General features: G+C 34.2%; 1 protein-coding gene across 1 annotated transcript; it reads left to right on the forward strand.

Moving 5' to 3' along the window:
* Positions 1–3,647: 3,647 nt before the first annotated feature.
* Positions 3,648–5,526, forward strand: LOC110030109 (cytochrome P450 86A2-like). The gene has a single exon (XM_020732683.1). It carries the CDS (start codon positions 3,876–3,878, stop codon positions 5,448–5,450), a length of 1,575 nt encoding a protein of 524 aa, XP_020588342.1. The 5' UTR covers positions 3,648–3,875; the 3' UTR covers positions 5,451–5,526.
* The last annotated feature ends 19,658 nt before the right edge of the window (positions 5,527–25,184 follow it).

Genomic DNA, 25,184 nt, shown 5'->3' on the forward strand with positions numbered 1-25,184 from the left:
CGCAGCCGGCGTGCGGTTCAGGTATGACCTTAATCTATTCAAACCTGCTGCTTTTGCATAAGTATTGGCGATGATACACGAGCTCATACTCATCGAGGAAGATCTACGAGACTCTCAAAAGGGTAAGTGAGAGTCATCCAAACATCCCTCAAAAAAGCAGAAAGAATATGGGGAACCATGAAACATAAAGGACAACTGTATCTGTTAACAAAATAATAACTTTCAGTCACGGGATCAATGAAGGAATGACCAAGGGAATCATGACCGGAAATGATGCTCGAATCAACAATTGGCCCCGTATAATGAGAGAGCGCATGGGTATCAGGAAATGTAAAACTCGACATCCTTCAACATGTCAATGGCTGAAATAATCCAGGTCATCCATAACAAGGATTATTTCAAACTGGCACAACCACTAAAGGCAGCCCCAGCCTTGCGAATTCTGAAGAGGTACTACCTTTACCATCAACACCAAGGCTATGACACGAGGAATGTCATCACCTCTGAAACCTGATTGAGGAGCTCATCTGTGTCAGAAAGCTCAAAAATTTTGTTGTAATCGACTCACATAAGCATGAGTAGGGCAAGTTTGTGGTAGAAGAACCGAACAGACCTATCCGGGCCAACGAAGTCCACGCAGTAATGATAATCTTGACCATTTTTTAGGAGGAACCCAACCCTCCGACAGGAAGAGACGACGTTTGGGAGAGGCATGCTCCGTCATTTTATATACACGTAACTATTTTCGTTTCTTTCTCTTTTTATTTTTAAAAGAGTTGTTAGTATTTCTATCGTCATATACCTTCCCATTTCGAATAAGTCTCTCTTTTGGATTGTGTTAATGATCAGGAGAAGAGAGAAACTAGAAAAGAATGACATATGACAGATGACAAATAAGAGAAAGATCGTTGAAGCCTACGTGTGATAAACCTCGCAATGATAGGTCAACTTTTTTTACCCAAACAAGATGAGGAGGAAGCCCCTTGGATCAATATCCGTGAAAGAAAAACTATGTAGATTACCCACAACTAGAGATTCAAGTGTGTTTGGTTGTTCTTGGGTCTAGAGTGCTCCCAAAAGAACGTATTCCACTTGTTAACTACTATTTGGGGGTTGTCTAAGAACACACTTGATCAGAAAGAGTTTTGCTTACATTAGTTGTGATGACCAGCACAAGGATAGCAAATGATAGTTACTCCACATGGGAATGCTTCATTTCTCTTAAAGCTCTCGCTGAGCCACAAGGTGGAGAGTGAGTCTCTCACGGTCTCTCATGGGTAACCGACTCATCGGTATACAGAGCTTGCCAACTAACCGAATCATTCTGACAGGGAATCCCAATACGTCAAAGCACATCTTGGTCATAAGGACAGAGGATAAATCATCATATCCCAAATGGGTGGCAGCTCATTAATAATCAGGTCATCAAGATGATACCAACGAATGCAAAAAGGAGTGCCATGGCTCAAAAGTGGTAGTCAAAAAAAGGGAGGAGTAATCCCTAGAATGTAGAGGTAGCTGGGTTAAGGTACCACAAACCAATCATCCCAAGCTACTAGGACCCTAGGTCTACTTGGTCATGAACGTAGTCAACCCAACATGTCTTGAATCCATGGTCAGTAATCTGTGAATTGTGTCGTCCAAGCAAACATCGATAGTGCTAAAGTCAAAGGAGCAAAAATTAGTAATCTGTGAATTGTGTCGTCCAAGCAAACATCGGTAGTGCTAAAGTCAAAGGAGCAAAAACTTATTCTATGACAAAAATTTATCATATGGAGCTCTAAGAGGCGGGACTTATACCTGCCAAAATGGTAAAAATGTCACTAGAAAAGAGGATAAAGGGAGATTTAACTACAAAGCTGGAAACACTTAAAAAAACGAGACATAACTTTGTCTGGGTCGAGGAGTCTTCTAATGACCTAAGTGCACTAAACAACCACGTAAGTAAAATTTTATGTTGGGTCAGTCTGGCTAGAGAAGCATGGTGTCTTCTCCTCATGACATGCAAATGATGCATTTATCTACCACAGACCAAAGCATGAAGACCCTATTAAAATGACTTGGGTGAAATCCATGTCATGCAATCTATTTAAAATTGAACTCAAAGGCCATGTAGGAAATTAGAAAACAGATTTTAATACTTTGAATCTCTTATTCCAAAATTTTAATTAGCCTTGAATCTTTTATTAGTATTTTAAAATATAAAAATATGTTTCTATAAGAGAACTTTTTCGACTCTTTCTACAGAAAATTTCTAACTTGCTATACTCTCTTTCTCTCTCCCTTCTTTCACTCAATCTTAATCTCTCGGGGAATGTTTACAAAGGGGAAAAATTTTCTGTCCGGATTCCGGACTTAGCCCTACGTGTGTAGACTCCAATAAAATGTCGTCACGTGTGTTACATTGCGGAGGTTATTTCGAGATTATTTCAATTTATTTCAAGGTTATTGAAGAAAAACTTATATATTCCACTTAAATAACTGAAATAACACTGTGGATGTTATTTTGGGATTATTGTGGAGTCTGCTGTTTCACTTTAATATTTTTTTAGGTAGACCTGATATAACACACTTGTCTGCATGTTACTGTGAGTCCGAACGTAGACTACGTCTGGAGTCTGAATAGAAAAATTTTTCTTACAAAGTCAATTTAGGATCCAACATAAATAATAAAAAATAATTTAAAAAACTTCCCAATCATACAATTTCAAAACTTCATCCCCATTAAATATAACATATAATTCTAAACCACTTCAATAATCAGCGCGCGGCACCATTCAATTCAACTCTAATTACAAATTAGATGAGAAATCGTCTTAAAAAGGCCGCGGGGGTGAGAGTTGGCGTCGTTAGGCCATCCCTAAACATCAACTTATTCTTTGGTAGTTAAGGCCGCTAGGGCTAATCCTGACAACTTAATCCCACCAAAAAACCGTAAAACCATGTATTAATTAAACAAAAAAAAAATTAAAGAAACTTCTGCCCGATCCCCTGCAACGCAGCAAACGCCTCTCGCCAACAAAAACCACGTAACGGACGTTCAACAGTTCGAAAAATGTTATGGCCCCCCCCGCCGCGAAACAAGCCGCGACGGAACCTGCAGCGAACCGGCAGCGATCTAGCGTGCGGAATTAAAGTGCGGCTTTCCCAATCTCGCGGGTGGGGTCGATAACCCAACTCCAAAAGACCAAAACTGAAACATGTTCTCAGCCTTCCAAAGCCTGGTAGTAAAATAAAAAAAATGTTACCCGTGGATTCATCTGATTGATCTACCCCACCTTCTAAAAATATAAAAATAAAACTGTTCGCCATTAAAAATGGGGGAAGTTTTCTTCTATATAATTTACAAAGTTCTCAGCTTTTGTGAGAGTCGCTCTTCTTCGCCCATACCACATCTGAAGCAGTTTCAGGCAAGGAGAAACAGGGGAAGCCAAAGTTCATAACTCTGACGTGGCGGCAGCATATTAATTAGCCTTCCCCCATGCTTTTAACTTTGATCCCAACGACTCCTGACGGCATTTAAAGAGCGAGTTATGAGAGCCGTAGACATTAGAGCAAAGCTGTGGCGTAAAGATCGTATTGTTGAGCAGGCGTAGACATTAGAGCAAAGCTGTGGCGTAAAGATCGCATTGTTGAGCAGGGAAGATAAACTGAGGAGAGAGAGAGAGAGGGTGTGGGTGGCTGGTGAGGATCAAGATACAACCAGTCTGGCGCATTAAATTCCCCTGCTCGCCACCACCACCGCGATCCCTCTTTATAAATGTATTAGCATTGTTATCTATAGCACACAACTACCCATAATTGTATCCTGCCCATAAGCTTCTTTTAGTCGGGGGAAGAAGAAATCGATCCCGCTCAGGAGTGGTAGAGTGTAAATGGAGACCGCAATGTGGTTGGGTGCCGCTGCGGCATGCGTGGCGGCATATATGATCTGGTTCTTCCGCATGGCGGCTGGCATGCAAGGACCGCGCGTGTGGCCGCTAGTCGGCAGCCTCCCAGGACTCGTGCAAAACGCCGATCGCATGCACGAGTGGATCGCCGAGAATCTCCGCCGGACCGGCGGGACTTACCAGACTTGCATCTGCGCCGTTCCCCTGCTCGCCCGTCGACAGGGTCTCGTCACCGTGACGTGCGATCCGCGAAACCTGGAACACATCCTGAAAACTCGCTTCGACAACTATCCCAAAGGTCCGACATGGCACGCCGTCTTCCATGATCTGCTCGGTGATGGAATATTTAACACCGATGGTGATACCTGGCTTCTCCAGCGCAAGACAGCCGCGCTCGAGTTCACCACCCGCACGCTACGTACAGCCATGTCACGCTGGGTCTCTCGTTCCATACATCAGAGATTGCTCCCAATCCTCGACGCCGCAGTAGCCGACGGCTCCGCCGTCGATCTCCAGGACCTCCTCCTCCGCCTCACCTTCGACAACATCTGCGGTCTGGCTTTCGGCCGTGATCCGGAAACATTGGCGCCAGGGATGCCGGAGAACGACTTCGCGACGGCTTTTGACCGCGCCACCGAGGCTAGCCTGCAGCGTTTCATTTTGCCGGAAGTGCTGTGGAGGTTCAAAAAATGGCTTCGGCTTGGCATGGAAGGTACTCTGTCTCGGTCTGTCGCGCATGTCGATCGATACCTCTCCGCCGTTATCAAGGCACGAAAGTTAGAGCTGAACTCCGGTCATGATGACCTTCTCTCCCGTTTTATGCGCAAAGGATCATATACCGATGACTTCCTCCAGAACGTGGCACTAAACTTTATTCTAGCAGGCCGCGACACTTCATCCGTGGCACTGTCCTGGTTCTTCTGGCTCGTTTCGACTCACCCTGCTGTCGAGCAGAGTATAAAATCCGAGCTTTACTCTGTTCTCTCCGACAGCCGCGGTTCCGACGACTGCAAATCCTGGCTCGACTCTCCTCTTGCGTTTGAGGAGCTCGATCGTCTCGTCTACCTCAAAGCTGCGCTTTCTGAGACGCTCAGACTGTACCCCTCTGTTCCAGAGGACTCAAAGCATGTAGTAGCAGACGACGTACTTCCAGACAACACCTTCGTTCCGGCAGGCTCCGCTATCACTTACTCCATCTACTCCACCGGACGGATGAAATCGGTGTGGGGGGATGACTGTCTGGAATTCCGACCGGAACGCTGGCTCTCCGACGACGGCCGCCGGTTCGAACCGCCAGCCGATTTCTTCAAGTTCGTGTCTTTTAACGCGGGTCCTCGCGTATGCCTAGGCAAAGACCTCGCCTACCTTCAAATGAAGTCCATCGCAGCCGGCGTGCTCCTCCGCTACCGCCTCGCAGTAGTTCCCGGCCACCGCGTGGAGCAGAAGATGTCGCTTACTCTGTTCATGAAGCACGGTCTGATGGTCAACATCCGCCGTCGCGATGACTTCTCTGCATTCCGACCGGCGGCTGGCGTCGTCGCGGTGGCTTCCGGCGCATGAAAGGTTGGAATTTGAAGTATGGCGGAAGTTGGTGGCTTCGTGTGCGTGATTGTAGATAGACAGTAAGTAATTAGTACAAGGAATACGGAGTTGGTATTTGAAGCTATGTGGCGAAATCACGCTAGTAAAAACTAGAACTTTTCGGACTAGGCGCCCCACAAGTAAAGGAACACCAAATCGCCGGAGCTCATTTATTCATTGCCATTCTTAACACTTGTCTTAGTTGCTGCGTGAAGTCTAAATGGTTTCTATTATTATTATTATTACTATTATTATCATAATTATTTCCATTTGATGAATTAAGGTGACATTTAGGACAAAAATCCCATCAGTAATTCACCGTATTCATCGCTCTATTATAGATTATATTTGCTGGACTTCTAATAAATCATGCGAACAGATGCTGTGTTTTTGAAGCTTTTTGTTTCTTGTCTTGTTTTAATTAAAAAAATGTTCATTTGAGTTTTTTTGCCATTTTGTTAATATATTTAACAAAATTATCAGGATATTCGCTTGCATTTTGCTTGAGATATGTTTTCTTTCTTTCAGGAAAAATTATTTCATACGGATATATCTTTGTGGTGATCGACGGTGGAGATCGGACACTGTACGGAATAATTTCTCTTCTTTTAGAGCCATGTTTTCTTAATTTTATGTTTGACATGTTGTGAGAATGAGTAAATTATTAAATGATTATGATTAAATTATTGTATAATATAATTAAATTAGTTTAGTCATTAAAATAATTTTTTTGAATTTCTATTGAATTTAATTAAATTATCGAATATTTTAAGCATACTGAGTGGTAAAATATGGCATAAGATTATGAAAATGTATTAGAATATGCTGATACAAAAATTTTCTAATAAAGTATTGTATCTCTCATGTCAAAAATGCTATTTAATTGTTGAATTTAAATCTACCTATATGTAACATGTGGATTTTAGTTCTAAGCAGCAGTTAAAGCTTATTAATGAACCTACAAAGTGAGCAGTGGGAATCTAATTAGATTTTAATGTTTGAAAACTATATGACATGATAGAAAAGTGGCAACTTTAACCTTTGCTTTTGTTGCAGGTTATAAGTTTATATCTATTCAACCTTAATTACTAGAGCGGCTATGATTAAAGTATATATATTTAAAAACTATACAGTTATGCTTGAATAAGCTAACTACAAAGAGCTTTTGTTGCAGGTTATAAGTTTATATCTATTCAATCTTAATTACTAGGGCGGCTATAATTAAAAACTATATATTTAGAAACTATACAGTTATGCTATGCTTGAATAAGCTAACTACAAAGAGTCCATTTGAGAATTAGGCGTTTCATTGGCGAGAGTGGCGATGGAATCCTTCAGCCTGTTTGTTTCATCGTCGACTTTGCAACTTTGGTTGTCGGCAAAGTATTTTCTCCTCCATTTTCTGTCTTTGCTCACAACTCTCATTTTCTAACTTTGTTTAGTGAAATAAAATCCTGGCGTAAATAAAGAAAACTAAAACTTACAGGCTATTAATTCACTATGGGAACTAAAACAGTCGAACTTATAGTCAAAGTAGGATTAGGAGCAAGCTTGAGGCATCCAACACGAGATAGAAGTAGCCGTGATGACTAACTCAACTATTTCTAGTTAAATTCATTCAACGGTTGAAAAAAACTCTTATCCATGTTTAAAGAATCAAACAAAGTAGAGGTGTAAACTAAAAAAGAGTTTTAAGGAATGGTTAATAGTCAACTTAAAGACGAGGTGTATCATAGCTTAACCAAAAATAAGCACAAAAGCAAAGAACAGAGAGAAGTATCCAACAAATCAGATTAATAACTGATAAAATGGAAAGGGTTGTTAAGCACAATATCACAAAAAAAATGCTAGCAAAAAGAAAAAACAAACCATTATCAAGAACAAAAGCAAAAGAAAGCTAAGAAAGAAAGTTACAAAGAAACTCACATCAAAACAAACAAAAACAAACAACAAAGAACCACAAGGAAACCACCGAAGCTAAAAGCACATAATGAAGACAGTTGGCAAAATAACACAACTATAGAAAATAAAAATGTAACAACAGAAATGGAGTGAGACAACAACCAAAAGACCACTAAGCGGCTATACGAATTAGAAACACAAGAAACAAAATCAAAGACTTGAAACAAAAGCAATCTAACAGAAACAAACCAAACAAAAGGATAAGAAGAAACCAAATCAAATAAAAATAGGCAAAAAAACTAAATTAAGTTAAAAATATCTGTTACAATCAAGAAAAGGCCCAGTAAGATTCTTAAGCAGGAAAATAATAGAGAAAGCCGCAAGGAAACAAAACAACAAGAAAATAGCCAAATAAGCAGAATAAAAAAAGAGCTAGAAATTATAAAAATTTCAAATATAACCAAGATTAGGCATTTTGAATTTCCATTTCCTACTTTCAAATATATTCATCCAATGTATATAATAAATAAGCATATCCATAGAGCATAGATTTTTTCTAAAATTTCTTTAATTCCTCTCAAACTAAATAAAATAAGAAGTAACTTGCATAGCTAAAAAGATGAAATATATATATTTTTTTAATTTTGCAAGATATATTATTAGAATGATGTAAAACTTAAAAAAATCTTGAAAAATGATATAAAAAAATTCGCATTATGAGATAATGGGAGAAAGAACATTTAAAATAAAGATGATTGAGTTTCTAAGCCATTCCACATAAAACATAAATATTATTAATGTCCTTTTTAGGAAAGAATATCACAAGTTTTTGAACATTTATGAATAATTTTTCAAGTGTGATAGAAAAAATAAAATATCATTTAAATATCATTAGAAAGAAAAGAATAAACAGTTTTATAGGAATAAAAATTTGTATGCTCCCAAAGACAAGAATCCCTTTAAATAATAGAAATGTTAACAATAGTATTAAGGTAATGAACAAGAAAATTTCTAAAATTAGATAACTTCCATCTACCCTCTACAATGACGTCTTTAAACAAAATATACTTAGGAAGATTAAACCAATTAAAAATAATATCACCATAATGATCTCTAAAGAATAAACCATTAAATCAAGTACCTTAAAATAATGATAAATGACTATTATTATTAACTTGAAATTTAAGATAATTTCTCTTCTTATAAGCAATTTAAACAAAATATTTTCAAAATGGAGTAGGCCAAGCCCAATAATTATTCCCAATAAAGCCATAATGATTAAAGTACCATCAAGATATGAAAGAGCTATCATTATAGAACTTCCATAAAATTTTATACTTACACAAAGCATTAATATTATTTAAGGAAGGGATGCCAAGACCATCAGATTGTTTAGCCATTGTAATGGTATTCCAAGAAATCGTATGAAGCCCTTTATTACTGTTATTATTCAAGAAAAAATTCTAAATCATGCAGGTGATTTTCTTTTTCAAACATTTAGGTAAAATAATATATTAAAACCAATAATACATGTAGCAAGAAATTGTAAACTTAATGAGTTTCAATCTACGAGCAACAAACAAGGTTTTATGCTTTCAAACATGCAACTATTTATGCAATTTGTTAATCAGAGGATGACAATTAATTATTACCAACTTTGGCTTAAAAATGAACCCCAAACAAGTCAAGGGATAAGGTTTAACAATTAAATAACAAATATTAAAACTTAGAATTTGCATTTAACCATCCACAAATTTAGACAAAGTGATAATAAATTTAAAAAGATTAACTTAGAGATTAGAGGCTTTACCAAAATTATCCAAGGTCTTAATAAAAAGAGAAATGGTTATAAATCAGCTTTACCCAATAGGAGAATGTCGTTAGCATAATATAAATAAGAAATATTATTATAGAAATTACCACCATTAAAATGAGAATCAATAGAAACAGTAAGGGCAAAAATATCAAAAACAAAAAGGTTAGGAGAAAGTGGACAACTTTATTTTAAACTAGAAGAGGAAGAAAAATGTACTATTGTTTCACTATTAATTATGATAGAGAATTTAACAACCTTAGTGCAAGAAATACTTTGATTTATAAACTTATAGAGAGAACCGAATTTTTTCACTCTCATAAAGGAAGAATCTATTAATTTAGTCAAAAGCCTTTGAAAGATCATTCTTAGGATAAATATTCTTAGCAAATTTATTAGAGTGAAGACTATAATATAATTAATTGGCAAGGATAACATCATTAGTTATATCACAACTTTTAATAAAAGAAACTTGAGCAGGATGAATGACAAAAACAACTTTAAGCCTTTCAATTAAAAGAAAATAATGGTCGTATAGAAAGTATTCAATAAGGAATTTGGTTTATAATAATAAAAAAAAGATTTAACATCAAAATTTATAGGGATACTCATAATCGTAATGTGTTTAACTCTATGGTGAAGGTTGGAAGTAGTAAAAAAATATTTAATAGCATCATGACAATTAGAACCAATAAACTGCCTATAATCTCTTAAACATTTGGAGGAAAAACGATAAGTTCCAAGGCTTTATCATAACTAATGGAGTGGAAAAAATTTTTAATATCAACATCAAAGAAATATTGAATCAAAATAGAAGAATCCTCATGAGAGATAAATTATCTTATAGGAAAAGAATCCATAATAATATCATCAAGCTCATTATGGCCATTCAAAAGACCAAAATAATAAGAGATAGCTTCATTCATAATATCAGCCTGTCTATGAATATATTTCCCATTAACTAAATTTTTCTTACTAAGATTAGGATTATGTCTGATATTAGCCTTTTGATAATGAAATTTAATATCTTTCTCCTCATTAGATATTCAACTACATTTTCCTCTTTATTAGCCCACTTGTAATCATAGATAGTAACATTTATTAGTTATCTCTTTTTGAATAGAAGAAGCTTGAAGAAGTAAATCAATAGAAAGAGGTTGATGTTCTAAATTAGTCATAATTAAGTTATGCTTATTTTTAAGCTCAGAGATATGCATAGACAAAGCGTTATAAGAATTATATTTCCAACCTTCTAGAGTTATAGATAAATTTATAAAGAGCACTATAAAAAAGATGACTTATAGGACTGTTTAATTAATTATTAAACCAATTATAAGAATATCCAGAATTTTGAACCTCAATAAGACTAGCTGAGAAAATGTAATTATTGAAATACACAAGCTTACTAGACAAAGGAGATAATCCTCCAATCTTCTCATCTAATCTAAGAATACAATTAAATTCTCTAAGAATGAGCCAAGGAGCAGACATATTATTAGCTATAGCAATAACAAACTTCTAAAGAGAATTTCTTTTAGCAACACTATTATCAGCATAAATGATAGAAATATAAAATTTTATAGAAGAGGAGAAAATAATATACCCATGAATAAACTGAGGATCAATATTAATAACGAAAAATTAAGTGTTTTCATGTTTTATTTAATCCAAATCCTATCATTATCAACAACATTAAAATTATCACAATTTCCTTCATTAGGAAAATAAAAACTTAAATCGATTTAAGGCAAAATGATTATGTAAAATATTACTAGAAATTTCAATTTCTAAAAGACAAAAGAAGATCAAATTTATACCCCTTTAAGTGATTATTACAATTAACAATAAGGGCATCACTATTAAACCCTCAAAGGTTCCAGGCAAGTAGGTTAGGAAAAATACATAAATAAAAATAAAAAAATCAAAAGACCAGAAAACCAAAAACATCCAAATTAATTACTCTTTCTTTCCAAACTCGAGATTGAGTAGGAATATAAATGATGAGGTTCCTGTTAATAATAATATTTTCAGTAGAAGTATTAGGAATAATAGGGCCACTAATAATGATTAGCAATCTCAAATGACTACATAGGAATAGAATCATGATTAATAATCTCACAAATCTGAATAGCACCACTAGAATCACTAGAGCAATTATTAGACTAAATCAAAGCACTGCCAACATTACAATTAACCACAAGAACTTTAGAGTTAATGATATTTTCAAGGGAAACTTCTATAATATATGAAGTAGGTAAAACAGGGGTAGTATTATCATTCCCCAACAATCATTGCTATTAGAAACCACATCAATGAAAATGTTTAGATCAAAGGCAGTAATACTAAAATCATTTTGAATTTTTAAAAAATTCTTAAAACCACTACTGCCAGTATCAACATTAATACCATTAGTTTTATTATTCCTCATACTCAAAGCCTAAAAAGAATGAGTAGCATTAATTGATTTACTCTTATTTATTTACAATCCATTATAATATTTAAAATTTTGATTATTATTTCTTCCTCTAAAAATAGGAACATATCTAAGAGGAAGCTTTAAGACAATTAATATGATTGTAGGAAAATATGGAAGATAATTTAGAAGTAGTAGGCTTCCTGGCGTAGAAAATAAAAACATAAATTTCTTGACCCCTTCACAAATAAGGTAATGGTATCATAAAGTAAGCATTCAACATTTACTTGAATATTTACTTGAGCAAAAGTAAGCCTAGTTCCCTTCGCAGTTAAAGGATCCACAACAAGAGGAACTCCATTCTTGCTAGCAACTTTTGAAATATCATATTCAGACCAACAAATTGAGGGAAGATTTAGAAACTTTACTTAAATATGGATTTACTCAAAATCTTCACAAATAGGTCGTTAATATAGTGGTCACCCAAGAACACGCTATCTTTAGCACTTCGAGCGGTCTGGAGCTGCACAAATGAGTCGTAAGACCTCTCTTACCCGGGTTTGGTCCATATGAGGACGAATATCACACATAGGGAGCAACAATCTCAAATAACACCCTTTACAAAAAAAAAACACACACACACACACACACACACACACACAATTAAATAAAATAAAATAAATATAGTGCTAAAGAAACTAAGTTTAAATTTCTAGAGCACCTAGTGCAATGCCTTGACAATTTGGGCATGGCACCCATACCAAATTTATGTTGGAAAGAATAATAGGATTATAGTTATCTATGACATTAAAATTGATTTTAAGTAAAAATTAACAAAAAAAATATATGGTGTTAAACTTATAATTATAATTAATTTGTTCAAGTGATACAAACTGATTTAAGTATAATCAATCAACTTTCACATCAAAATACTCAAAATTTCTATTCTTGCAACTAAATTTTGATAAGGATAGTCTAAATAATTTTTTATTTTCCCAAAATTTGAAATTGAAACTATAAATCGGTTTCCAGTGTCTTTTTGTAAGAAAAAAAAAACTACTTGTGTTAAAATACACTTATCTTAAAACAAATCCGTCAAAATATAAGATTTTTCATGTTTTATAAAACTAAAATATTGTCATTTAGGAAATTTAAATCTATCTTATAATATTTTAAAATTGGTTCTCCTTAAAATAAATGTGGAAGAATTATTTGAGTAATAAAATGTGTTTGATCCCAGATTGTCTTTTGTGAACAAGCATTGAGAGTTAAAGCAGAGTGAAAGAGAAAGAAGAGGGTAGAGCAGATCAAGAATTTGTTGTAGAGGGAATCCGGAGATGATCCCTTTTATTTATATTTTTGTCTCTTATTTATATGAGTGAATTTTGTGCAATTACAAGAAGAAAGGAACATTTATTGAAATCATTCTTAATATGATTAATATTCTAATAAATTGTATGGATTTTATATCATATCTGTATTACAATTTGAATTTGCAACATGACGGTATTTCACTGTACAGACTTTTCTGAGTCTGACAGATTGGCGCGACCGACCGAGTGGAGACTATGCCTTTAGAAATATGTGTTGGTTGGTTGAGGCGCTATGTCATATGGCGATTTTGCTCACCATGTGTCAGTCAGCCAATTGTGGTCGGGTGCTCCTATGCGCACTTCAAGCGGTCTGGAGCTGCAGTCATGTCATGCTAGCCAAACCCTTTGTCATAGCATCTTAGGTGATATTGATTAGTCATTGATTGGTCAGATGCTTTGATCATCCGACCATTATTTGGACCGACTAGTAGTTTTGAGATTCGCAATGGTATTTATGGTGTATACAAAATGAATCCCTTTTTGTTTTAATTGTCTAGCATCCATCATTTGAGCTTCAATATTTAAGATATCTAGAACCTCACCAAGCTAAAATTATAGAACAATTAATCATTTTCAAAAGCTTAACTATAATGAGAAACCAAAACTATAATTAGTAAGCATATACAGTATTTTCCTTTCATATATTTGTCAATTTTTTTATGCATGTCCAGAGTTAAATTAATGACAATTTAAGAATAAATTCAAATGATCATAATTATTAGCATGAAGGTGCAAAGGAATTATATTATGCATGGTGCTGCGGTTCACCAATATTACATACTAATCTGTTAGTACATTGCAAAAGAAGGCACAAAGCTCCCTCCATTGGTGAGCATTAAAATGTTTTCTGAAAAGTAGTGGATTAGATGTAAAGAGGGTGTCTTTTGAAAGGCAGCGGCTAAGATGTAAAGAGTAAGTGACTGCTTTATGGTGCTTAATGATTTTGAACTGAGAAATATAGGCTGTTAAAGCTGTATATTAAAAAGTGTTTTACTTTGTCTGCAAATAATGCTCTTGTGCAAGAAATATTGTCCAATTAAACAAATAAACTTAAAAAAAAAACATTCTTCTGATTCATAGTATATAAACATGTAATAGGAGATAGATTTGTAATATGCTCTTGAGGGATATATTTCAGATTGGATAGTCCCGTTCAGGATTATTGCAGCTTTTTCTTCATATTTTTTATAATAATACGAATATAGCAGACTGTAGCAATTATAATCATAGGAATGATTGGATGATTTTGAAATTCTTTGTCAAAGCCATACTCTTGTATTTATATATGGAGAATCCAATGGTATACAGAAGACAGTAAAATTTTGAAAAAAGTTTTCATACATTCATTTTAAATTAATAGGGGAGGGCTGTCAACATTCAACATTGGTAAAGTCAGTTAATCTATAAGGAGTTAGGTCCAACAAGATGATAAAGGATCATATCAAAATGGTTAAGGTAGCTAGGACTGTGATGAAATGGCTTGATTCTACAAGAATAGAGTTGTATACGATTGCGATGGAGTTCTCGTGAGTTCGGCTAAAAAGGATATTTGATAGTGTACTCTACGAAATATAGAGGAGTGGAAGTGGTCAGATGGTGCATGCATGAATGAAGAGATCCAATTATGAAAGTTACGAAAGATATGTTTGTGTGTGTGTGTGTGAGCGAGAGATTGTTGTTAAGATGGTTATGATGTAATCTTAACTTGCTTCTCATTGAGTTAACATATTAGTATATGGAAATGAGAAACAAGTTAAGATTAAGTGACATCGAGAATTAACGTAAGCTAATATATTAGCAGATAGAAAACATGATCATAATTAATGGCGATAGTGAATGACATCAAGAATTAATCATGTTAGTTATGATGGAGATGATTGATTTATAATGGAAAACAACATCTTTATTAATGATAATGAATGTTAATATTGGTGATAATAATGGATATTAATGTTGTTAATAGTCATTTGCCTCAATGTTGTTGGAAATAATGGGTGTCAACATTTATGCCACTAGTGAGTATCAATCTTCATGGTAAGGGTAGACACCAGTGATGTTGTTGTTGGTATAAATTGACGGTGTTAGCTGATTCTGAAAGTTAACATTATTAGCGTTGATGAGTGCCAAAATTACCGAGTGGAGACTATGCCTTTAGAAATATGTGTTGGTTGGTTGAGGCGCTATGTCATATGGCGATTTTGCTCACCATGTGTCAGTCAGCCAATTGTGGTCGGGTGCTCCTATGCGCACTTCAAGCGGTCTGGAGCTGCAGTCATGTCATGCTAGCCAAACCCTTTGTCATAGCATCTTAGGTGATATTGATTAGTCATTGATTGGTCAGATGCTTTGATCATCCGACCATTATTTGGACCGACTAGTAGTTTTGAGATTCGCAATGGTATTTATGGTGTATACAAAATGAATCCCTTTTTGTTTTAATTGTCTAGCATCCATCATTTGAGCTTCAATATTTAAGATATCTAGAACCTCACCAAGCTAAAATTATAGAACAACTAATCATTTTCAAAAGCTTAACTATAATGACAAACCAAAACTATAATTTGAAAGCATATACAGTCTTTTCCTTTCATATATTTGTCAATTTTTTATGCATGTCCAGAGTTAACTTAATGACAATTTAAGAATAAATTCAAATGATCATAATTATTAGCATGAAGGTGCAAAGGAATTATATTATGCATGGTGCTGCGGTTCACCAATATTATATACTAATCTGTTAGTACATTGCAAAAGAAGGCACAAAGCTCCCTCCATTGGTGAGCATTAAAATGTTTTCTGAAAAGTAGTGGATTAGATGTAAAGAGGGTGTCTTTTGAAAGGCAGCGGCTAAGATGTAAAGAGTAAGTGACTGCTTTATGGTGCTTAATGATTTTGAACTGAGAAATATAGGCTGTTAAAGCTGTATATTAAAAAGTGTTTTACTTTGTCTGCAAATAATGCTCTTGTGCAAGAAATATTGTCCAATTAAACAAATAAACTTAAAAAAAAAACATTCTTCTGATTCATAGTATATAAACATGTAATAGGAGATAGATTTGTAATATGCTCTTGAGGGATATATTTCAGATTGGATAGTCCCGTTCAGGATTATTGCAGCTTTTTCTTCATATTTTTTATAATAATACGAATATAGCAGACTGTAGCAATTATAATCATAGGAATGATTGGATGATTTTGAAATTCTTTGTCAAAGCCATACTCTTGTATTTATATATGGAGAATCCAATGGTATACAGAAGACAGTAAAATTTTGAAAAAAGTTTTCATACATTCATTTTAAATTAATAGGGGAGGGCTGTCAACATTCAACATTGGTAAAGTCAGTTAATCTATAAGGAGTTAGGTCCAACAAGATGATAAAGGATCATATCAAAATGGTTAAGGTAGCTAGGACTGTGATGAAATGGCTTGATTCTACAAGAAAAGAGTTGTATACGATTGCGATGGAGTTCTCATGAGTTCGGCTAAAAAGGATATTTGATAGTGTACTCTACGAACTATAGAGGAGTGGAAGTGGTCAGATGGTGCATGCATGAATGAAGAGATCCAATTATGAAAGTTACGAAAGATATGTTTGTGTGTGTGTGTGTGAGCGAGAGATTGTTGTTAAGATGGTTATGATGTAATCTTAACTTGCTTCTCATTGAGTTAACATATTAGTATATGGAAATGAGAAACAAGTTAAGATTAAGTGACATCGAGAATTAACGTAAGCTAATATATTAGCAGATAGAAAACATGATCATAATTAATGGCGATAGTGAATGACATCAAGAATTAATCATGTTAGTTATGATGGAGATGATTGATTTATAATGGAAAACAACATCTTTATTAATGATAATGAATGTTAATATTGGTGATAATAATGGATATTAATGTTGTTAATAGTCATTTGCCTCAATGTTGTTGGAAATAATGGGTGTCAACATTTATGCCACTAGTGAGTATCAATCTTCATGGTAAGGGTAGACACCAGTGATGTTGTTGTTGGTATAAATTGACGGTGTTAGCTGATTCTGAAAGTTAACATTATTAGCGTTGATGAGTGCCAAAATTATTGGTGATTATTAAAATTTAGGGGGTGTTTGGTAGCATTATTTAAAAGGGATTTAGCCATGGATTTAACTTAAATACAACAAAAAAAAAAAAATCAAAATTAAATCCAACGTTTCACCAAATAAAAAAATTTTAGCATTTTGATGTTTTTTTCCACGTTTCGTCTAATTTCGAACATAAATCCAAATTTATTAAGTCTGACACGAAAAAAGATTAAAATTTTTTTCCCGTCCCTCGAGCTTTTTTTATCGCGAAGATGAAGATCAAATTTACAAGATTAAATAAATAATGTTTAACATAAATCCAGTATGCAACCAAACAATGTCTTAGTATTGATGTCATAATAAGTGCAAGCTTTAAAAGTGATGACATCATCGACAATGGTCATGAAAACTGTCATAGATGTTAGCCATGATGACGAACATCAAAATTATTAACAAAGATTCTCGAGCTTTGGTATTAATATCTATGGTGAGTTTTACTAGTTAAAATGATCATCAACATTAATTTTGATGATGTACCATAATGTCCATGCCATCATATCTAGAGTGTGAGCTTAGCGGCAACAGGCATTGGCATTGTTATTTACAACCATCATCTTAATTATTAATGATGATAGTTATTAGCCTTCATTGAAATGATCGGAGTTGATCCTAATGGTGATGATTGATATCATCTTTGGTAGCTAAGCATGTCAATCTTGGTGGTGATGGCTTGCATCAGGTCAATGGCCATGTTGGGAAACAACATTCATGACAACTGTGGATATTAACTTGTTGGCGATGACAAACATCAGCCTAATAAGCGTTGGCATGAGTAAAACATGATAATATTATTTTGACATTATAATGCCTTAATAGTACTCAAATTCACCATTTTGTCCCTCAAATTTAATTAAAATATTTTAAATTATATGTTACGAGTGCTTGATTTTAAAAATAGATTATCACGATCCTAAAGGCTATAAACAATTCGAACTAAATACTTGAACATTTTAAAGTTTAAAAACTACGTCCAAATCCAATGAATTTTCTCATGATAGAACAAATATGAACCCCCCTATCAACATAAATTGATCAAGTCAGACCCTATGCCATCTTGATCTTGTCTAATTGTCTATAGTTAAAAAACTTCACTATTGCTTCACAGGAAAAATAGATCGAAGTGGGAGGATACAGTTGTCATCGTTCCTAAAAGCTTATTTATTTGACTAATAAATAGCTGGAGAGGAATGGACTTTCACATATGAAAAATTATTCCTAGATCAGGGGATCTACGGTCCGGATATATTTCAGTGGACCCCACCTAAAATTTAAAATTTAAAAAAAAAACAGAAATATATCCTGACCGTAGACACTGCATGCAAAGATGCATGAGGTAACCATATGCAATAATTTCTCTTCACATATTTATATTCAAGCAGACCACTTTATGATCATGAAGCCTTCGATTTACCTTAATTTGTTTGACAAAGTTATTTAATAAATTTTTATTTTGGAATATTTATGTACATGCCAACCAATTATATATCTAACACCTAAATTTTTATTTTATTTTTATAATCTATGTATGAACATATATATTTCATCTTTTATAAGTTAAGATAGTGGCATTTTTTATGTAAAGAATAAAGTTTTGGAGTAAGATATTTAAATTCATAAGAATTGGGTGGTATGAATGTACATGACCCTTTTTTCTTTCTTTTTTTTTTTTTTTGTTGCATGGGGACGAGGGATAATTACATACAGAGCACCCAAAATAATAATATTTACAAAATCAAGCACTCATTTGATTTTTTGAACTACCGAACCGAAACATTTATGCATGTCATGATCAAATTATTATGAATTTGAGATAAATGAAAAATATGGACCGGTTCTTATCATGAATTTTGATTTTTTAGAATTTGAGAAAAGGATGAAAAAATGCATGATTTGTAAATAGCAATATTTCCAGGACTCTAAGAAATTACCCTTTTTTTTTTTTTTGGGTCTCCAAAATTTGAAAAATCTAACCTTTATTTGTTTATATTCATCTTTGCGGTGCTCAAAAGGATTTAATTTGACATTTATGTTGCATTAAAAAAAAATGAGTGAGAATCTATTAATTAAAATTCTATTTCTAGGAACTTAAAACACTTTTTTTTTTCAAGGAATAATCAGAGAGGCTATAATACGAGCTTCCAGCCACTCCTAAAGCGTCTACCAACTCAAGTACCACTTCTTTAAGGCAACTATATCTCTCGCCAATCTCTCCTAAAGTATACATACACAAACAAACACACACACACACAATATATAATTAACGTGATGACTTTCCAAGTGCTCAGAATTTATGTGAAATATCACTTTATTAAAACCAAAAAAAAAACTTAGAAGGAGAAAATATTACATACAACATTATTGCTCACCGATAACATTTTTTTCACTTACCCTCACCGTACGTTTAGCCATATTTAATACTCTCTATTTAGAAAATGACTCCAAATAAAGTCATGGCACTAAATATTTAAAAAATAATTATGTAAGAGAATCATAAGTTTTATTTTATGATCACTATAATATAATCATATCCGGGCCAAATCCAACCACCCTAAGTGTTATATGCTAGGCCTGCTCCGTTCTAACCTGATCCGACTTCCCCTCAACGTCGCACGTACACTCGAAGCTCATGCTTCATGAATAACGTCGGAGCCATCTTCTGCTTCACCCGGTGGCCGGGCACGACCTTGAACCGGTACCGGAGAAGCACGGCGGCTGCGATAGGTGAGTGGATCTAGAAAATTTTGAGGATATATATACTTATTTTGAAAAATATTTCGAGTTTTAATGATTTAGGTATATCGAACGAGTACCTAGCATAATTTTAATGATTTAAGCCAACTTTTATGTGCCATGACTGACAATTTAATGAACAGTGAGCCAATCAAGATTCCAACATGTTTGATTATTTCTTATAATTTAGGCATAAAAGCATAGTTCTCATTATATTTTTCACAAAATAATAATATCCTATAATAAATAATTGGCAAAAATATTAAATATAATTATCATTTGATTTGAAATTTTCAGGTACATTTTGTACAGCGAGCCACCTAAAGCTTCCTAATAATGGAATACTAAATGCTTGAATGACTATAAATAGAAGGGGATTTATATGCACAACATTTAAAACTGTTAATATTACATATTTTACACAGAAAGTTCAATATTTAAATCTTCAATACTCCTGTTAACAGTCTTAACTAGTCTTCAATATTTATATGTCATCTGATTTCTGCATGTTTTATCTTTTAGATCATCGTCATAATTCTATTTGTGAAACACATTCTTGTTGCTTGTAGAAATTCTTATGATAGAAAGTAATTTTTTTTTCAATCTGACTTGTTAAACTACGATGATTGTAACAAAATTGTCTGTTAACAGTATGGCATTTTGATTGCATGATCACTTCGGTTTGATCGGTCGTCCCGACCCGATCGAACAATGAATTTGGTTGGGTCAGTCATCCCGACCCGTTGGAACGATCACTTGGGTCTGATTGACTGCCCCTGGCTAATCGACCAATCACTTGGGTTTAATCGGTCGCCCCGACCCAATAGATCGATCACTTTCGATCAACTGATCACTTTATTTTGATAGAGGTCGTCCCGACTCAATTGAACAATCACTTTGGTTTGATTGGTCATTCGAGCCCCAACGCCAATCAAATGGGTATGATCAGTCTTCCTAGCCCAATCAAATGATTACTACGGTCTGATTGGCCAACCCAACTTAATCGACCGATCACTTTGGTCTGGTCGACCATCTTTGGCCTATCTCGTTTGACCATTGCATGTTTGCATGAATTCTAGCATTGATTTACTTGTTTGCTTTTTGCATGCATTTTCATGTGTATGAAAATTCATTTTTGACCTTATGTTTATGTTACTATTTCATTGCATGTAATATATTTTTGCCATGAGTGTATTGTCTAGCATTTGGCATGTTTAGGTGTCTCTTTGAGCATCCATACTTGCGGTGTCTCTTTGAGCCCCTACACCTGCAAGTATCTCTCCCGCCTATGTCACTATATGAACATGAATAGATGCTTGCACATGTCGTGAGTAGGTGGTTCACATATAAAGTTGCATGTTGTATGATTCTTTTTCATGAGAGTTATGAGCAATGTCATAGGTATCTCACATTGTGTCCGATACGAGACATGCTTTCTAGCCAATGAATTCGTACGAGGTACTATGTATGTCCACCTAGGTATGTGATTTTCACTTGGCATGAATCACATTACCTAGCATGTTTGGCACTTAACATTTGTTATATGCTTGTCATTTGCCTTGGGCATCTTAGACATTGATATCATGTTTGCAGGTGCTCGTTTGAGTGCCTCTCGAGCAATGAGTAATCGCTTTTATAGGTGTCATATACTTGGCTCAAACTCATTTCATCATTTGTCTGCTTGTTGCATGACACCTCCTGATAGATGAGTAATTCCTTTTCTATGTGGCATGTACCCAGCATACCTGGTTTGTATGATTTGTGTGACATTCCTGCATTCGCATTTGCATGATGTGTGATCTGTCTCTTTGTCATTCATTGTAATCGTTTGCACCTCAATCGAATGATCACAATTTCTTGGGTATTTTGCTTGTTGTATGTGCATCGCCCATCTGTCTTGATGACAAATTATACTCGTTAGAAGAGTAACCCTTTTTTGTCATAATACTTAAACATGCATTGCTCGCGAGCATATCTCAGTGAGCAATGTGAATTTTTGCATTATGACCAACATATGTATGACTGTGCTAAGATTCCAAGAGCTCTAAAGTACGTCACTTGCTTGTTACATACCTATATCTAATGATCTTATTTTAAAATAAAAAAATGGATACTTTTTATTATATATTATCATTTCTATTTTAAAATTACATAAGTTAGGCCATATGCAAGGCCTTTTACTTAAAATGTCATTCCCTAGTGACGTATTTCAGGTCCCTTGGATCGTTAGAACGGGGTCGTCAAAGTCATATAGCAGCCCTTACCCACACTATGCACACACACTTAAATGTTGTGATTAGGGCACCGTGTATTTAGATGGTTTGTTATATTAGGCCTTGAGTGTATTCAAAAATTTTCATATCCTCGCTATCATTCCTTGCGTTTGTGCCCTAAACAGACATTTTGTGTTGCCTTTGTGTGTTTACTGGGAGTGGACTTGGGCACTAGTATGTTAAGAGCAGTTTTCTTACAGGGAGTCATATTTGATAAGGACGAGCTTAATAATTTAAAGCTAACAATTTTGTTTGCAGGTGCTGCTTAACTCTCATCCCACCGGATATGGTTCAATATATGCTGCATGTAAATAACCCGTGCTAGAATATTTGTTGCAGGTTGAATCTTTTTTTAGATGTTTACATGTAGCTTTTTAAAGTCATTAGGGGACTTTGCAGTAGAAATAAAGTACAGGCAAAAGATTATGAGACCCTCAACGCTGGAATCATGTTGTGGAGACTAAGAGCAATTAACTCATGTCTTGTACCTTAATTCTAGATTTATTTGATATTCAGTATTTAGGACCAGGTGTGTAAATGCGGAACCTGACCGTTTTTTTTGTTTTATGAGATATGTTGCCGACTTAACAGCACTCGACTTGTGTTTATTTATTTATTCATTTGGTTTGTTTTTTTTTTTTTTGCAGTGTGTTGACTTTCCTCTTTATTTGATTGTGGTTTTATCTGGGAATCATGCTAGAATGTAATTTAGGCTCTTTAAAGACAAAATAATCCTTTTTGATAAAAATCTAATAAAAGATTAAGATTAATCAAAATTTAGGATTAAAATATTTTAACTACATCTACCTATTTTGGGATTGTACTTCTTCTTTAATGAGCCCTTTTTAGCTCAGTCGTCCTTTTTGACTTCGTTGATGTCGTCTTGACGGCCTCTATTTCTGATAGGTCGCCACCAGGTTAGGACACAATGATTCACTCTATAGTTTTATGACTCGGTTAGGTCTTGAAGCATAGGGTTGTTCTTGTCGAGTCAACCTGGTTATTTCCTAGGCCTCGCTTATCGGTGTGCCTTCGTCCGTTTATAAATATAAGGGATTCACTCTCTTCCATGTGGCTTGGTATAGACTTCCGAGGTGCTGAGATGCTCCTACTTGAAATAACCATCCATTTGGTGACCTATCCCCCAATTATCATGCTAACATAAGCAACACCCCTTTTATCGAGAGTATTTTTGAGTATCCCCTAAGATGTAATCAGTCAAAAGGATGCGTTCATTTTGGAGTGCTCTTGACCTCAAAACAAAAATATTTTTTTTTTTTTGTTTTCTAGTTATGGGTGGCCTCTATAAAAATTTTCTTGATTGATACCATGTTTCAAAGTATCGATATGATGTTGTTTGGATTTATACTCTCGACGTATCCATGAGGTTTGTCTTAAATAAGTCTTCCATGATTCTTTTTAAATTTGTCTGCAAATTTTTATCGTATATCATTATTTTTTATTTCTTTCCTCTTTGGGCAATTTCTATGATTCGAGAGGGAGACTTATTTGAAAAATAAATAATGCGACGACATATAAATAAACGAGCTCACGACTTCGATGTTCATTTAAAAAGAACCAAAAACATTGCAAAAATATGTTTGCATTAGTTATAGAATATTATGCATATTATTAATACTTAGGTAGTTTGATTTTATAATCAAGTTCTAAGATCAATCTTTCCTAATAAATAACAGCATAGCTTATCTTGCATTCATCAAGACCAATAATGCATAGTTTTATTACATCTAGGTGGCAAGCCTTTTCCATGTGGGGTCATCAGTCTATTGCATTTTTTTTTATTGTGTTTTCTCTTACTTTAAACAAGGATTCAAAGATTTTACTTCTTACAGTAAATTTCACTTTCAGTCTTTGAATTTTTAGATTGTTTGTTTGGTTACGACATAAATCCTTACCCTCTAAGCTTTCTCATGATCATATATCATGTGATATAAGTCCTAAATTTTTAATAAAATATCAATGGAAACATCAAATCTTATCTTTTTCAAAGTCATTAAAGCAAAACAATATGATAGTTGTGATGTCACTGAGTTTTCTCAGTATTTCTGACATCTCCCACTCTTCTTTCTTTAGGTTTCGAAAATAAAATGTTCAACTTTTGAGCATTTCCCTTTTGATGTTTCTAATAATTAATTATAGAAAAAAACTTAGATATTTCTTGAAGATAAAACCACAACCGTAATCAAAAGTTTTCTTAAATTACATTCATTGCTTATGATGTAATTAGTTTGCTCTTATGGGAAGTTCGAACACCATATTAATCTAAACCTTAACTAGTCTTTGAATTAGACGAGGGAAATATTTGTTGGTTTTAATCATAGACTGCAAATATATAAAAAAAAATTTGTTTAAGTAATTAAACCCATCATAAAGTGATATTTCTATATTTTGAGATTGTATACTACTTTTGATGCATGTTTGATTCTTTAAACATTTAAATCTTTGAATCTGTATAGTTTCCAACTCAACAACCCTATAAAATATAAAACCAACACACTATCATTATATTGTCATCATTTGACTAGCATCTCCTAACTGACGTCATCATTTCATGACATTTATTGTCCAAATATCACTACTGGAGCATTGTCATCCAACAACCATCACACAATTACTACCATATAACCCCCATTGTCTAACAACTATCATCATCACCTGACCAATGCTACTCAAGTAGCATTGATTGAGCACCCCCGAACTATCATTTTTGTTTATAATCATTTCAAAATTATCCTTATTCAATCATTATCACTTAGTTGTCATCTTTGTGTGTCACTATGGAAACCATGATCGCAAGAGACTGAGCTAGTATTAAGTGCATTTTTTTATAATTATGCATTCTCTAATTAAGGAAGAAAGTGGCTTTGTAATCTCTACCAACATGGTAGATTGCATTCTTTTAAAATGTTTTACTTATAAAAATTTTGGTCTCCCACCCCATATACTTTTTATTTATTCATTTGTGTCTCTGATATTTGTACAAAATTAAAATGTAAAGCTCTCAGTCTACTTTGCTCACAATAAACATGTTATTCATCCTTTGGGAATTTTTGAAGCTATTACT

The sequence above is a fragment of the Phalaenopsis equestris genome, unplaced genomic scaffold, assembly GCF_001263595.1.
Source record: "Phalaenopsis equestris unplaced genomic scaffold, ASM126359v1 Scaffold000657, whole genome shotgun sequence".
Classification (NCBI taxonomy): domain Eukaryota; kingdom Viridiplantae; phylum Streptophyta; class Magnoliopsida; order Asparagales; family Orchidaceae; genus Phalaenopsis; species Phalaenopsis equestris.

Coding starts and splice junctions, on each gene's coding strand:
- LOC110030109 (XM_020732683.1), top strand. CDS start 3,876: ATGGAGACCGCAATGTGGTTGGGTGCCGCTGCGGCATGCGTGGCGGCA.